This window comes from Myotis yumanensis, unplaced genomic scaffold (assembly GCF_028538775.1).
Source record: "Myotis yumanensis isolate MYYU_CA2020_CCGP unplaced genomic scaffold, mMyoYum1.0.hap1 SCAF_8, whole genome shotgun sequence".
In the NCBI taxonomy this organism is placed as follows: Eukaryota; Metazoa; Chordata; class Mammalia; order Chiroptera; family Vespertilionidae; genus Myotis; species Myotis yumanensis.
Genome location: NW_027223759.1, coordinates 83,052,671 through 83,065,488, shown reverse-complemented (window position 1 = coordinate 83,065,488; position 12,818 = coordinate 83,052,671). Strand labels below are relative to the sequence as shown.

Sequence of the window (12,818 nt, the reverse complement as noted above, 5' to 3'; positions counted from 1 at the left end):
TGCAATATCATGTAAGTAAATAAACCAACCTCAAAAGTGATATAAAGAAGGAAAATACTGGAAGGAAATCTATAAAAATACTAGTAATAGTTGCCTTTTGGATGTTGCCAACAGCCCTTGGTCAGAACATGTCTTTTCATTACCATTTCCTAAAATGTTTCAACAGATGGAAAAGAAGAAGCAAGAGAACAAAATGAGAAGAGACCAGTTGAATGACCAGTACTTGGAATTGTTGGAAAAACAGAGGCTATATTTTAAGACTGTGAAAGAGTTCAAGGAGGTAAGAGGGAGATTGGCCGGGCTTGATAGCTGTGGGGAGATTTATGTTCACTTCCAGATGAGCCTTTAGAAACCAGAGCACTTCCTTGGTTTTCTACTGGTCTTTGATGGGAAAGAGAAGGTGGCAGTGAGATCTGACTGTGAAGGGTGGCATCGGGGTAGGTCGGGATCGCCTTGTTCTGGAGCCATCCTGAGGCTCTAATTGAATGTTCCAGGAGACTTCACATCTTTTTTCATTTTCCTAACACTTAACAAGCACATTAAATTTATAAAATGGCAGCATCAGCCCATCTCACGGGCCACCTAGAAACAATGTTTGTTATAGATTTAGACCTAGATCTTTTCTTCCCTCAACCTTAGGATGGGGGTGTGGGGGAACCTTGAGAAGCCGTGTAGGATGAGTGAACTTTGAAGTATGCCAGGCTTGGGTTGGAATCCTACCTTTACAGTACCAGCTGTGCCCTTGGGCAGTTACTTAGCCTTAATTTCATCATTGGTGAGTTCTGTTGGGTCAGATGAGAGACGATTGCATCTAGCACTGTGTCTAGCACCTGTGACACCCACCAGTCGCTGAATTTCATTTGTCCCTGTCTTTTCTTCCCTGCATTTGGGCTGGGTTACTCTCCACTGTTCCAGAAAGAAAAATGTATGCCCTTTACTTAAGAGATCTTCCAGAAAGGAGACTACTTTGTCACTTCCCAGATCTCAGCAGCTTTATTTCCAGGAATATCTACCCCCATTCTAACCTAAATCCATGTCGTTTAAGTGAGTTTAAAGGTTGCTGAAAATACAGAGGCACTAAAGGTAAGTTGTATCTTGGTGTTTGGTCTACAGAATAAAAAAAATACTAGTAATCTTTCCATAGTGATAATTTTGTTCTTGTACAGTTTTAAGACCTTCCTTCCTTCCCTCCTTCCTCATTTTTTCTTTCCCTACTTCTCCTTCCCCTTTTTGTAGGTTAGCTTTTGGGAGCCACGGGCATTTCAGAATCTTTCATCTTTTCACTAAGTGTTCTTCCAGCTCCTACCATGCATGCCCTGGGGGATGTATCAGGTTGTGAAACAGATTCGGTCAAGAAACTTATGTCGTGATCTCAGGGAGACATGACAAGCGAGGAAACAAGCCGTAATAAACTAGTAATAATAAATAAGTAATTTCAGTCTTCGCCGGAGGGGAACTAATGTACATGTTGTGGTAGGAAAGGTTTCTCTCAGTTTGGAAGGACTTGGCCATGAGCAGAGCAAGAGTCCTTCAGCCAGGGAGCAGCCCCGAGAAGGCCTAAGGCTGGGCAGCGTCAGACAGTGACCCAGCAAGGTGTTCCAGGTCCGGCTGGAGCTGCAGTTTCGGAAGGGCCAGTGAGTGAGCTGGCAGGGAACAAACAGGGACTCTTTTCCCTTTAATTCAAGTAACTCACAAAGAGAGAAGGCCCAGAGGATAAGCATTACATTTCAAATATTGCTTGCACATGCCAGCACTGCCCTGCAGAAACAAAAAACAAGTAAGTTGGGAAGGATAAGTATGTGTTGTCAAAGTCAAAGCAAATAAAAGTGAAATGGAAAAGTTCATTCTTGTACCACAGGCTCTCAGGGCTGAAGACTTAGGGTGACCTCCAAAGATAGATGTTCCTTCCTACCAAAGGTTCCTTCAGGTGCATTAAACATCAAGACTTCTGTGTTCCCGCCTCCTGAGACAGTTCTCTCCCAGCAGAGACGCTGGTGGGGCCTTCAGAGCCAGGGAAGGCCCCTAGACCAGGTGCTTGCCATGCCTCAGTGTTCTTCCCTCCAAAGCAAGCTGGAAACAAAGTGAGGAGAAACGTAGTATGTTCTTCAGACAACTAAATGTTTTCTATTTAACGACCTCACCTCTGTAAAAATAGCATGGCCTCTTGGGTTTTTTATGTTAAAATTACCTTCATCTTATAAAATAAGGGTGATCGTGCATTGCTCTTTGGTTGTTACAAAATTTTTAATTTAGCAACCATATATCGGTGTTCTCAAACCTTAAACTTTTCTTCCACAAGCTCCTCTGAGGTAACTTGGGGCCACCATAGGAGTTGAGGAGGAGATGGTGATGGTGGCTTGCTTGCTGCTCCTCAGACCTTCAGCCAGAGTAATTCTGATATTTTACATGCTGCAGTTCCAAATAAGTTCTCATTTGGGGTAGAAAACTAGTTTGAAAGTTGGACTTTCATCCCAGGGTGGAGTCTTCTCCCAGAACCTTCTCTGTCTTGCTTTCTTTACCTGCCTCTTGCCCACATGCTTGGTCTTCTACTCCCGAATTCTGAATTCCCACCATATCCTGGTCCCAGCACCTGTGCTGGGCAATAATGACTCGTCATGCAGAGCACAGTATTATTGTCCAGAACCTCACCTCTCTTTATTGCATGTAGTTTGCTCCACATTAATTGAGCACATTAATTCATGCCCTTACCCTGGGAAAGTTTGTTAATAACAGGTCTGCCAGGAAACTACACATACTCTGAAATCACAAATCACCTTAATCACAGTATTATAGCAATTAATTGTGTTGCTAAACCACATCTCTGACAAGGTCACCAAACCAAGATTTAAATTGTAGCCCAGCATTGAAGCCTGAAGCTGGCTTTGCACACATAATCTTGAGTGAGCGGATGTGCTGTTTCTGGTGCATAGCAGGCCCCTATGGTTGTAAGCAAGAAAGAAACAGGCAAGGAGACATTTTCCCTTTTATTCTAGAAAAAAAAAAATGCCTAAAGGACTCTTTCTGTCAAACAGTGTCATTCTGTCGTCTCCCAAAAGGCTCCTAGTAGATTGCATGGGACTTCCTCAGTACACACACCCACGGGGTGATGGCCCGGATGTCTCTCCTGACAGTTCAGGCTTCGCTCCGTGTGGTATGACGCACAGAATCACCCCTGCTGGGACTCTGCCACAGCAGTGGGTTCAGGCTTCTGTGTTGTTTTTGCCTCATTTTTAGAAGGTGAAGTGCGTGAAGATTAAAGCTAATTTCTTTATTCATTATTTTGTTTTATCTTTTGTGGGAATTTTAAAAAATACACAGAAGTATCGAAAAGTACTATAAAAATACAACTATCTACTTGTTCTTGTTCCATCTCTACCCCTCCCTAATTTGGGAGGTGGGGAAACTGGAAGGTTTTCTCCCAAGCAAATTTCAGTAACTAATTTTTGAAAGGAAAACTTCACCATTTTTCTGTATCCACCCCCAAGAAAAATTAACTGGCTCCCCCTCCAAAAGTATGTGCTCAAGAAGTGTCTGAGCACCTTGCTTCTGACAGAAGAGGTCCGCCTTACCCCAGTCCAAGAGCCTGGCTAGGCCTCGGCGCGGAGGGAGAGATGAGTGTAAAGCCTACAGTGAGCTGGCATTTGTCTTAATGAAAACAGCACTGTTGCGGCTGTGAGCCATGATGCTGCCAGAAAGAGCAAAGGGCCTCCAGAGAGCTGGGAGCACCTAGGCCCAAGGAGGAGATGGAAACACTGACATTGGGGTCTTGTATGCAGAGGGTTCAAGGGTGAAAGGAAGTTTTTCTTCCACATTAATGGGTCTCCAGGGAAGCATGGCTGCTAGAGGCCTGGCCCTCAACCTCAACAACCTCTCCAGCCTCTTCCTACTACCATGTTCACCTCTCAATTTAAAGCAGAGCTCCTTGTGACATGGCCCAGAGAAGGGGTGGAGATTTTGTTGCTGTTGTTGTTAATCATCTCCTGAGGGTATTTTTCCCATTGCTTTTCAGAGAGAGTGGAGGGGGGGCCGGGGAGGGGGCTGGTGGGAGGGACATCGATGTGAGAGAGAAGCATGGACTGATTGCCTCCCAAAAGAGCCCCACTGGGGCGGGAGCGAACCGCAGGTAGAACAAGTAGATGGTCGTGTTTTTACAGTATTTTTCTCTATTTCTGTGTCACGGGAGCATACGTGCCCTTGACTGGGAATCGAACCCAAGACCCTTCACTGTGCAGCCGGTGCTCTAACCACTTGGAAACACTGGCCAGGGCAAGGGGTGGAGATTTTTGCTAGCAGATGGATGTGTCCTGAGCTATGAAAGCCAGTGGGAACAAGAGGGCAGAACGACACAGTGAGAAGCCTTTGAAGATGTCTGAAAAATGGAATATAAAATAATACAGAGGTGACCTCATACTACTGTATGTCAGTTACACAGGCAGGGGATGGGGCCAATGACCTCCCTCACTAATGTCCCTCAGCACATACAGTAATAGATCTCACACAGCTCATTCTTAAGGGGGAAGGTGTCCCCTGATGCATATTTCTCATCTTCTGTGAGTTTCTGTCTGTCTTCAAGTTAAGGATATTCTTAACCTTCACTATTGTCAGAGTAAGAACTTTGCTACTGCTTCACCTGCTGTGCTCCTTAGTCTGTCTCCAAGGACCTCCCCTTCTCTCCTTGCTGCCTGTAGTAATCCAGGATTGGCACATAACTCTGCTTTCAGCTTCTGTCCCCTGGAAGGTTTTACAGGCTTCAGGAAGTCTTTTGGAGTGACAGTGCCTAGTCTTGTCATCCTGTTTTCAATCTGACAGTGCAGACAGTGGTTGTCTCATAGCTAATTTGGTATTGAAGGTCAGCTTGTCGCCGGGAAACTTCACCACACTGGTGACAACATGGTGGGAGGCTGGTTTAGTTGGTCAGCAGTTGTCTCCCGTGGGACTGGGGGAAGGATAGCAAGACCATCTGGGCCTCACATGGGTGCTAATGTAGCCACCGCCTTTCTGTACACACTCTCTCTGCTTCCCCTCCAGGAGGGCCGCAGGAACGAGGTGCTGCTGTCCAAGATGAAAGCCAAGGCCTCCTGAAAACTCCCAGCCATCATCGGACATCATTGATTTATTGTGAACGCCATGTATCAGCTACAAGATCATGAGATGGTTCAGAACGCTACGGTAGAGAGATGCAGGTGTAATGATTTCCACACCCTGGATATTTTCTCTCTCCTGTTGGCTTCATTCCAACTCTGTGATGGTCGTTGATGGAATCAGACAGTGTAAACATTGTGGCTTAGATAACACTCATCCTCTGCAGAAGTGTGGGCAGTATTTGTTCTCTGTGTCGATTCAACTTGTATTTCTCCAGTAACTTTGCACATATGAAGGTACCTGTATGGACTCTGAATAAAGAGAAATTCATTTGTTCAGCAAGTATTAATTGAACAACCGCTGACAAGTAAGCATTGAGGGAGATGGAAGTATCAAACACAGTCCCTACAGTCGGGCACCCAGCAAGTGGGCCAGAGAGCAGATACAGCTGCATGACCCCAGAGCTTGGCCACCTTGGATTTACTTTAGTAAACAAAGGCTTTACAGCTGAGTGAGCAACCCATGGGAGTGCTGGTCACTTGAGCCCTTCCCTTGCCTGTGGTGCCTTTTGTTCCTGGGTCCTCCTATTGCCACCCAGCAGGCTTCATGGTGTGCTAACTAGAAAGAAAACTCAGTGTCTGCTATTGGTTTAATCCTTACTTACTACTCAAGTTCATTTCACCAAGCATTGAAAACTGGCCTCACATTGAGGACTTAAATAAGAATGACATCTTTTCATGCTCTAGTTCTCATTTCAGTTATAGCAACATGTGGATGGCCTTGTGCATCCCCTCACTCCTCGTGCCTTACACTGTGGAAGGGCCATGGTCTGAGCCCTGAGAGGAGACACACTATTCGCTGCAGTCCAGGGCAGGACGTGATAAATCGCAGAGTGACAGGCAGTGAGCTGATGTCAGGAGAAAGAGCAGTGAGGTGTGCAGAGATCCAGGAGACTCGTGGCGGAGCCAGGCTCTGGGCTGCATATGAATGGGTCACACCATTTTAATAGGCACAAACAGGAGGGAAGGCCGTTTTGGATAAAGATATGATTCTGACTAAACATTCCAGAGGGTATGGGAGAGTACTAGGCATGCTGGAAGAGCATTGGATGGGCTGGTCTCTGTGCAAGAGGCTTTAGAGACCAGTCCAGAAATATGGAATAGGACCAGCCTTTGGAGGGCCTTGAAAGGAAGGCTGAAGAGTTGACTTGATCCTCTGGAAATGAGCAGGCCAAACTAGACACTGCTCCTGCCCCGGCCCCAGCAATCGGCAGCTCAGTCAAGTTCAGGAAGCCCCAGTGTGCGGTTTGCACTTTATTTTGCATAAACCTTGCACACATACCGTCAGTTTGTAGACCTCCCTAATTGACAACTTTTTGAGGAGTTAGAGATTATTCAGATATTTGTCAGAAGGTGGTAGGGAAGAGTAGTGGGTGACATTCTGGGGTTACTGTAGGCCACCTCTCTGTGTTGTTGGGAAAAGTATGGTATGACCTATCCAAAGTGGGGACGTCTATGTTGGGCTGTGTTTCTGAAGAGTTTTATTTGGTTTGGTTTGGTTTTGGTGCAGGGAGGTCTCAGTAGACCTCCCTTTTTTGTCACCTACAAGGCCTAATACAAATAATAAATTAGTTTCCAGTCCTTGAACACATTTTGAATCAGCAGAAGCCAGTCTAGAGAATTCCATGTTTGTACAGTTGACTTACAGAATAGATGGTACCTTTGTGAGTAACGGGACATTAAGTGTGCTTTACACTCAGGCCTTAGGGGCTGAGGAGGTGCCCCAGGCCCATGATTTCAGAAGCCAGCAGGGGTTTCTTTCAGGACCACATCCTTCCCTGTATGGCTGGGGATTCTGCCAAGCCCACATGCTTCCCAGAGATAAGAAAGAAGAGGGGAAGCATCCTTAAGTGGCTTTTATGAAACATGTGCATTGGAGGAATGAGATTTCCCCAGCAAGCATGCACTGTCCAGGGCCACCCATGCCCTAGGGTTCTCAGCCAGCCTCTGGGCTGGGAGCTCCCCTATTCCCACATGTGTCTCATGCAATACATGTAGCTGCTTTGGCTTAAACCAGAATTGAAGCTGCTGTGAGCAGGACAAACTAGAAGAGGCATCTGGGGAGACACTTGGGACATATCTCTTACTGTTCTTGGCCTGGGTTCAGTCTCCCATGGTCACTGGGGTCAGCTACTAGCACTCTCAAGGAAGGTTCCCAGCATTAGGGAGCAACTGCTACAGTTACACATGAATTGTCTTACTTTTTTTACAGGGAGCGTAGATTCCAAGTTTGTCGGGACTAAGATCTTATTAGAGTTGGGAGCCTGTGCTTTTAACTGGGTTCTGGTTTGTAGTCCCTGTTCTCTGGGTAGCTGGGTCCTGCCAGCAGAACCAGGAGGCAGAGGGACTGGCCCAGGCTGAGGAAGTTCTCCCTAGCAAACACCTTAGCTCTTGGGACCTCCTGAAACCAGGAGCAAGGCCTGGGAGAAGGCCTCAGGCAGCCCTCTTACTACCTCACAAAGTGGCCTCTGGCTATAACATCGATGGCCCTCATTATTTAGTGACCAAGGCAAACTTTCCTGAAAGGGCACTTTGGACAGTAAGGAGTGGTCTGTAAACCTGGTCCTCCTTGATTTCTGTCACCTCAGCTGGCCATCTTGTCCTCTCTGCAGGTGACTAATGATCAGTGTAAGAGGGAACTAGATATTCTAGAAATAAATCTTTATAATTTTACTAAAGGCCCTGGTGCACAAAATTCATGCACCTGGGGGGGGGGCGGGGAGCATCCCTCAGCTGGCCTGTGCCTTCTTGCAGTCCGGGAGCCCTCGGGGGATGTCCAACTGCCTCAGAGGTGGGTGAGGCTTCCACCACCACCACTGCACTCATCAGCCGTGAGCCCGGCTTCTGGCTGAGCGGTGCTCCCCCTGTGGGAGGACACTGACCACCATGGGGCAGCTGCTGCATTGAGTGTCTGCCCCCTAGTGGTCAGTGTGCGTCATAGTGACCAGTCATTCCGCCATTCGGTCAATTTGCATATTGGCCTTTTATTATATAGGATTTTTACATTACTGTTTGCATTCTATATTATCTTGTATTAGTTTCATGTATACAGTATAGTGGTTAAACAACCATATACTTTAAAGTATTTTCCCTGATATTTCCAGTACCCACCTGGCACCATACACAGTTATACAGTAGTATTGACTGTACTTTACATCCCTGTGACTATTTTGTAACTACCAATTTGTACTTCTTAATTCCCCTTCACCTTTTTCACCCAGTTTCCCTCTCTGACAACTGTCAATCTGTTCTCTGTATCTATGAGTCTGTTTCAATTTTGTTTATTTTGTTTTAGATTCCACACATAAGTGAAATGTGGCATTTGTCTTTCTCTGACACACATTTCACTTAGCATTATACCTTCTAGGTCCATCCAAGAAATAAATCTTACCATACTGTCAAAAATGGTAAGATTTTATTTTATTTTTTTATGGCTGAGTAATATCCCATGTGTAAATATACCACAACTTTTTTATTTGCTCATCTAATGATGGGCATTTAGGTTGCTTCTGTATCTTGGCTATTGTAAATAGCGTTACAGTGAATATAGAGGTGCATATATTTCGAATTAATGTTTTGGATTTTTTTGGATACATACCCTGAAGTGGTATTGCTGGGTCATTAGGCAGCTTTGCTTTTAATTTTTTGAAGAAACTCCATACTGTTTTCCACAGTGGCTGCACCAATCTGCATTCCAACAACAGTACACAAGGGTTCCCTTTTCTCCACATACTTGCCAACACTTGTTGTTGATTGATTTATTGATGATAGCCCTTCGGACAGGTGAGGTGATAGATCAATGTGGTTTTAATTTGCATTCCTCTGATGAGTAGAGACATCAAGCATTTTTTTCATATGTCTATTGGTTATCTGTATGTCCTCCGTGGAGAAGTGTCTGTTCAGATCCTCTGCCCATTTTTTAATTGGAATTTTTGTGTGTGTATTGAGTGGTATGAGTTCTTTATAAATTTTGGATATTAACTCATTTTCAGGTGTATCATTAGCAAATATCTTCTTCCATTCAGTAGGTTGCCTTTTCACTTTTGGGGGGTACTCTCTGTGCTTCTGGATTGGTGTTTCTCTTTCTTTCACCAGATGAGGGAAGTTTTCAATCATTATTTCTTCAAACTAGGAGCCCATGTGCAAAATCGCGCAACCTGCCCACCCACCCGCCGCCTTGCCTTGACACCCAAACCTCTCCACGCAGAGCTCCAGCGTGCCTGGCCCAGCCCCCCAACCCCTCTGGCCTTCTCTGGCCGCTTCAAGCCCCGCCCTCAGTCCCTTGAGTTGCCTTGGACTGGTCCCGCCTTCTCCAGGCACCTCCTTGCTTCCTCCCTGTCTCTGGAGCAATGCGGCAGCTCCGCCCAGTCATGGTGCCGGAGGAGAGCTTGGAAACCTCCCGCCTGCTGCCTGTGCTCCTTCCCCAGGCAGGTGAGTGGCGGGGCACTCTGAATGTGAGCGGTGGGTGGCAAAGGACTGGTGAGGGGAGCGCTACGGGCTCTCACCCCCCACCCACCCAGGCATGGGCCTCCTCTGGGCGCCTCCCCACTTCCACCTTGTCTCCAGGAGCAACGCCACACATACGCAAACAGCCTCCTCCTTAGTGGTTGTAACTGGGACACTGTTAGGACCAATTAGCATATCACCTCTTTATATATATAGATAGGTTCTCAATCCCTTGCTCTCTTCTTTTTCTGGTACTTCTGTGATGTGGATGTTGTTACACTTGTTTTCCCAGAGGTCCCTTAAACTACCCTCATTTTTTAAAATACTGTTTTTCTCTTTGCTGCTCTGATTGGGTATTTTCTACTACCTTAACTTCTAACTTGCTAATTCAGTCCTCTGCTTCATCTAACCTGGTGTTGGATTCCTTCTAGTGTGTTCTTCATTTCAGGTATTGTATTCTTAATTTCTGACTTTTTTTTATGGTTTCTATGTCCTTTTTTTAATGCTTACCTTCTCTTTAAATTCTTACTGAGATCATCCACTCTTCCCCTAAGTTCCTTGCACATGTTTATAACCATTGTTTTAAACTCTGTATCTGATGGATTTCTTGCCTCTATTTCATTTAGTTCTTTAAATGGAGATTTTCCCTGTCGTTTCATGGGGCATGTTTTTTTGTTTTCAGGTGAGGATATTTTTCAGGAGAATCAATGTGGGGATTTCTTGTATCCTCTAATTTAGCCATCTTAAAGTTTCTTGATCCACTCATACAAGAAGGTACAGTCAAACCTTGGTCCTCAAACATCTCCTATCTCAGATAATTCACTTCTCAACCTGACCACCCTTTCATGCTGATACCTGTATGATCAGTTATATGTATCTCAGGTGACAAAGGGAAGAATGAGCGAATATGAGTCAGTTTACAGCTAAACCTCATTAAATATGTACTATACATAAGAAAGGTTAAAACGGAATCCTATGGGGGTTTGGAACATAATTAATTCAATTTACATTATTTCTAATGGGAAAAAAATTGATTTGATTTTCAAATAGCCTTCCGAAATGAAGTAAGTTCAAGAACTGAGGTTCTGGCCGAAACCGGTTTGGCTCAGTGGATAGAGCGTCGGCCTGCGGACTGAAAGGTCCCAGGTTCGATTCCGGTCAAGGGCATGTACCTGGGTTGCGGGCACATCCCCAGTGGGAGATGTGCAGGAGGCAGCTGGTCGATGTTTCTCTCTCATCGATGTTTCTAACTCTCTATCTCTCTCTCCCTTCCTCTCTGTAAAAAATCAATAAAATATATTAAAAAAAAAAAAAAAAAAAAAAGAACTGAGGTTCTGTATAAAACACACATCTTTCACTTGTGCATTTCATATATATTTTTCTCTTTTATCTGCAGCTTTAAATAAATGCTGAACATACTTCTGTGGAAGACTTACAGCAAACTGTCAGAATCCCAAGGTGATTCTGTCTTCCTCTAATCTTAATGCTGACATTTTACAACTTCTGTTATTTTTGTGTGCTACATCAACATAAGTCAAATTGTCATTTGTTTGCTCTTATGGTATCAGTAGTATCAATACCATCTTCTTGTTTTCCAGTTGCTGGCTTTGTTGCTCCTTCCTTCCCTCCCTCCCTCCCTCCCTCCCTTCCTTCCTTCCTTCTTTCCTTCCTTTTTTTAAAAATATTTAATGTTGAGAGTATTACAGATGTCCCTCTTTTTTCCCTCTATTGCCCCCCTCCACCCGGTTCCTGCCCCACCCCAGGCCTTTACCACCTTATTGTCTGTGTCCATAGGTAATGCATATACTAGTATGTATATAAGTTCTTCGATTAATCTCTTCCCACCCCCTCTCTCCCCTTCCCTCTGAGATTCGTCAGTCTGTTCCATGTTTCCATGCCTCCAATTCTATTTTATTCATCAGTTTATTTTGTTCGTTAGATTTCTTATTCATCTATTTTGATTTTTAGATTCAGTTGTTGATAGATCAGTATTTATTGCCATTTTATTGTTCATATTTTTACCTTTTCTCTTCTTGAAGAATATTCTTCAACATTTCATGTAATGCTGGTTTGGTGGTGATGTACTCCTTTAGCTTTTTCTTGTCTGTGAAGCTCTTTATCTGACCTTCAATTCTAAATGATAGCTTTGCTGGGTAGAGTAAAGGTCCTTGCTATTCTCACTTTTAATATTTCTTGCCACTCCCTTCTGGCCTGGAAAGTTTCTTTTGAGAAATCAGCTGATGGTTGTATGTGTGCTCCCATGTAAGTAACTAACTGCTTTTCTCTTGCTGCTTTTAAGATTCTCTCTTTGTCTTTAACTTTTGGCAGTTTAATTATAATGTGTCTTGTATGGGAGTACGTTCTCTCTTCCCACAACCAGCGCCAAAAGAGAGAACGCAGGGGTTCATGAATCTTGAGTAGAACACCACGAGGGTTAAGGAAGAATGAAAAACAAAACTGAGACAGAAATAGAGGGATAAGCTGGGCCTGGGTGTGGCGTCTGCCCTCTGATGGATGAACAGAGCGCCCTCCCACACTGGTGGGATGTTTATTTATACTCGAAGTAACAGGAAGTTACATCATATCTGAGTGGGCCTTGAGTTTCTGGGATCTGTTGTTATAGGAATCCACATGGGCTTGGAGGAGTTTTCTGGAAATATACAAACATATTCTTGACCAAACGTTAATAAAGGAATCTTTTTTATAAATTAGACTTGGGATCCTTTTAATTTTTGCCCAAACAATTTTCCTTTGGCTTATTTTGACACCATGTGTGTTTTCATGGGTGTCTTGCCATCGGCGTTACAAGTGAAAGTTAATTTTAGAGTAACAATCTTGTAATTTAGGCTTAATGTAATTTCCTTACAGGAGATTATTCTACTATTCCCCTATTTTGTATTAAAATAATATAAAGAGGCTTTTGAAAAAAATTAATGCAGTCTTGATAACTTTAGATTTAATTCTTTGCACAGAAAGATGACTGCTTTGGATACATAGCATGTTAAGCAATTTTTGAACCATCAATAAAAATTTTAGTTAATACTTCAGGAACAGTTTTCTTTACAGTACAATTAAGTTTTCTTCAATATTCATTTATTTCAATTAGCCAATTTAAATTAATTTGAAATAAAGTTTATTATTTAACTTTATTTGTCCTAAGTTATGGGCAATAAATGACATTAATTAAATTTCTGCTATTAATTTTTGAGTAACTTTACACTAGCTATATTC

At 43.9% G+C, this 12,818-nt stretch overlaps 1 protein-coding gene across 3 annotated transcripts in view; it reads left to right on the top strand.

The window, feature by feature from the left end:
• CCDC93 (coiled-coil domain containing 93) overlaps positions 1-11,213 on the top strand; it is an 87,752-nt gene extending 76,539 nt beyond the window's left edge. For all 3 annotated transcript variants that reach the window (XM_070423118.1, XM_070423117.1, XM_070423116.1), the window contains exons 23-24: positions 167-280; positions 5,029-11,213. In XM_070423118.1, the coding sequence (XP_070279219.1) occupies positions 167-280; positions 5,029-5,082 (168 nt within the window). In that variant the 3' untranslated portion in view covers positions 5,083-11,213. The remainder of the gene's footprint in view (positions 1-166; positions 281-5,028) is intronic.
• The last annotated feature ends 1,605 nt before the right edge of the window (positions 11,214-12,818 follow it).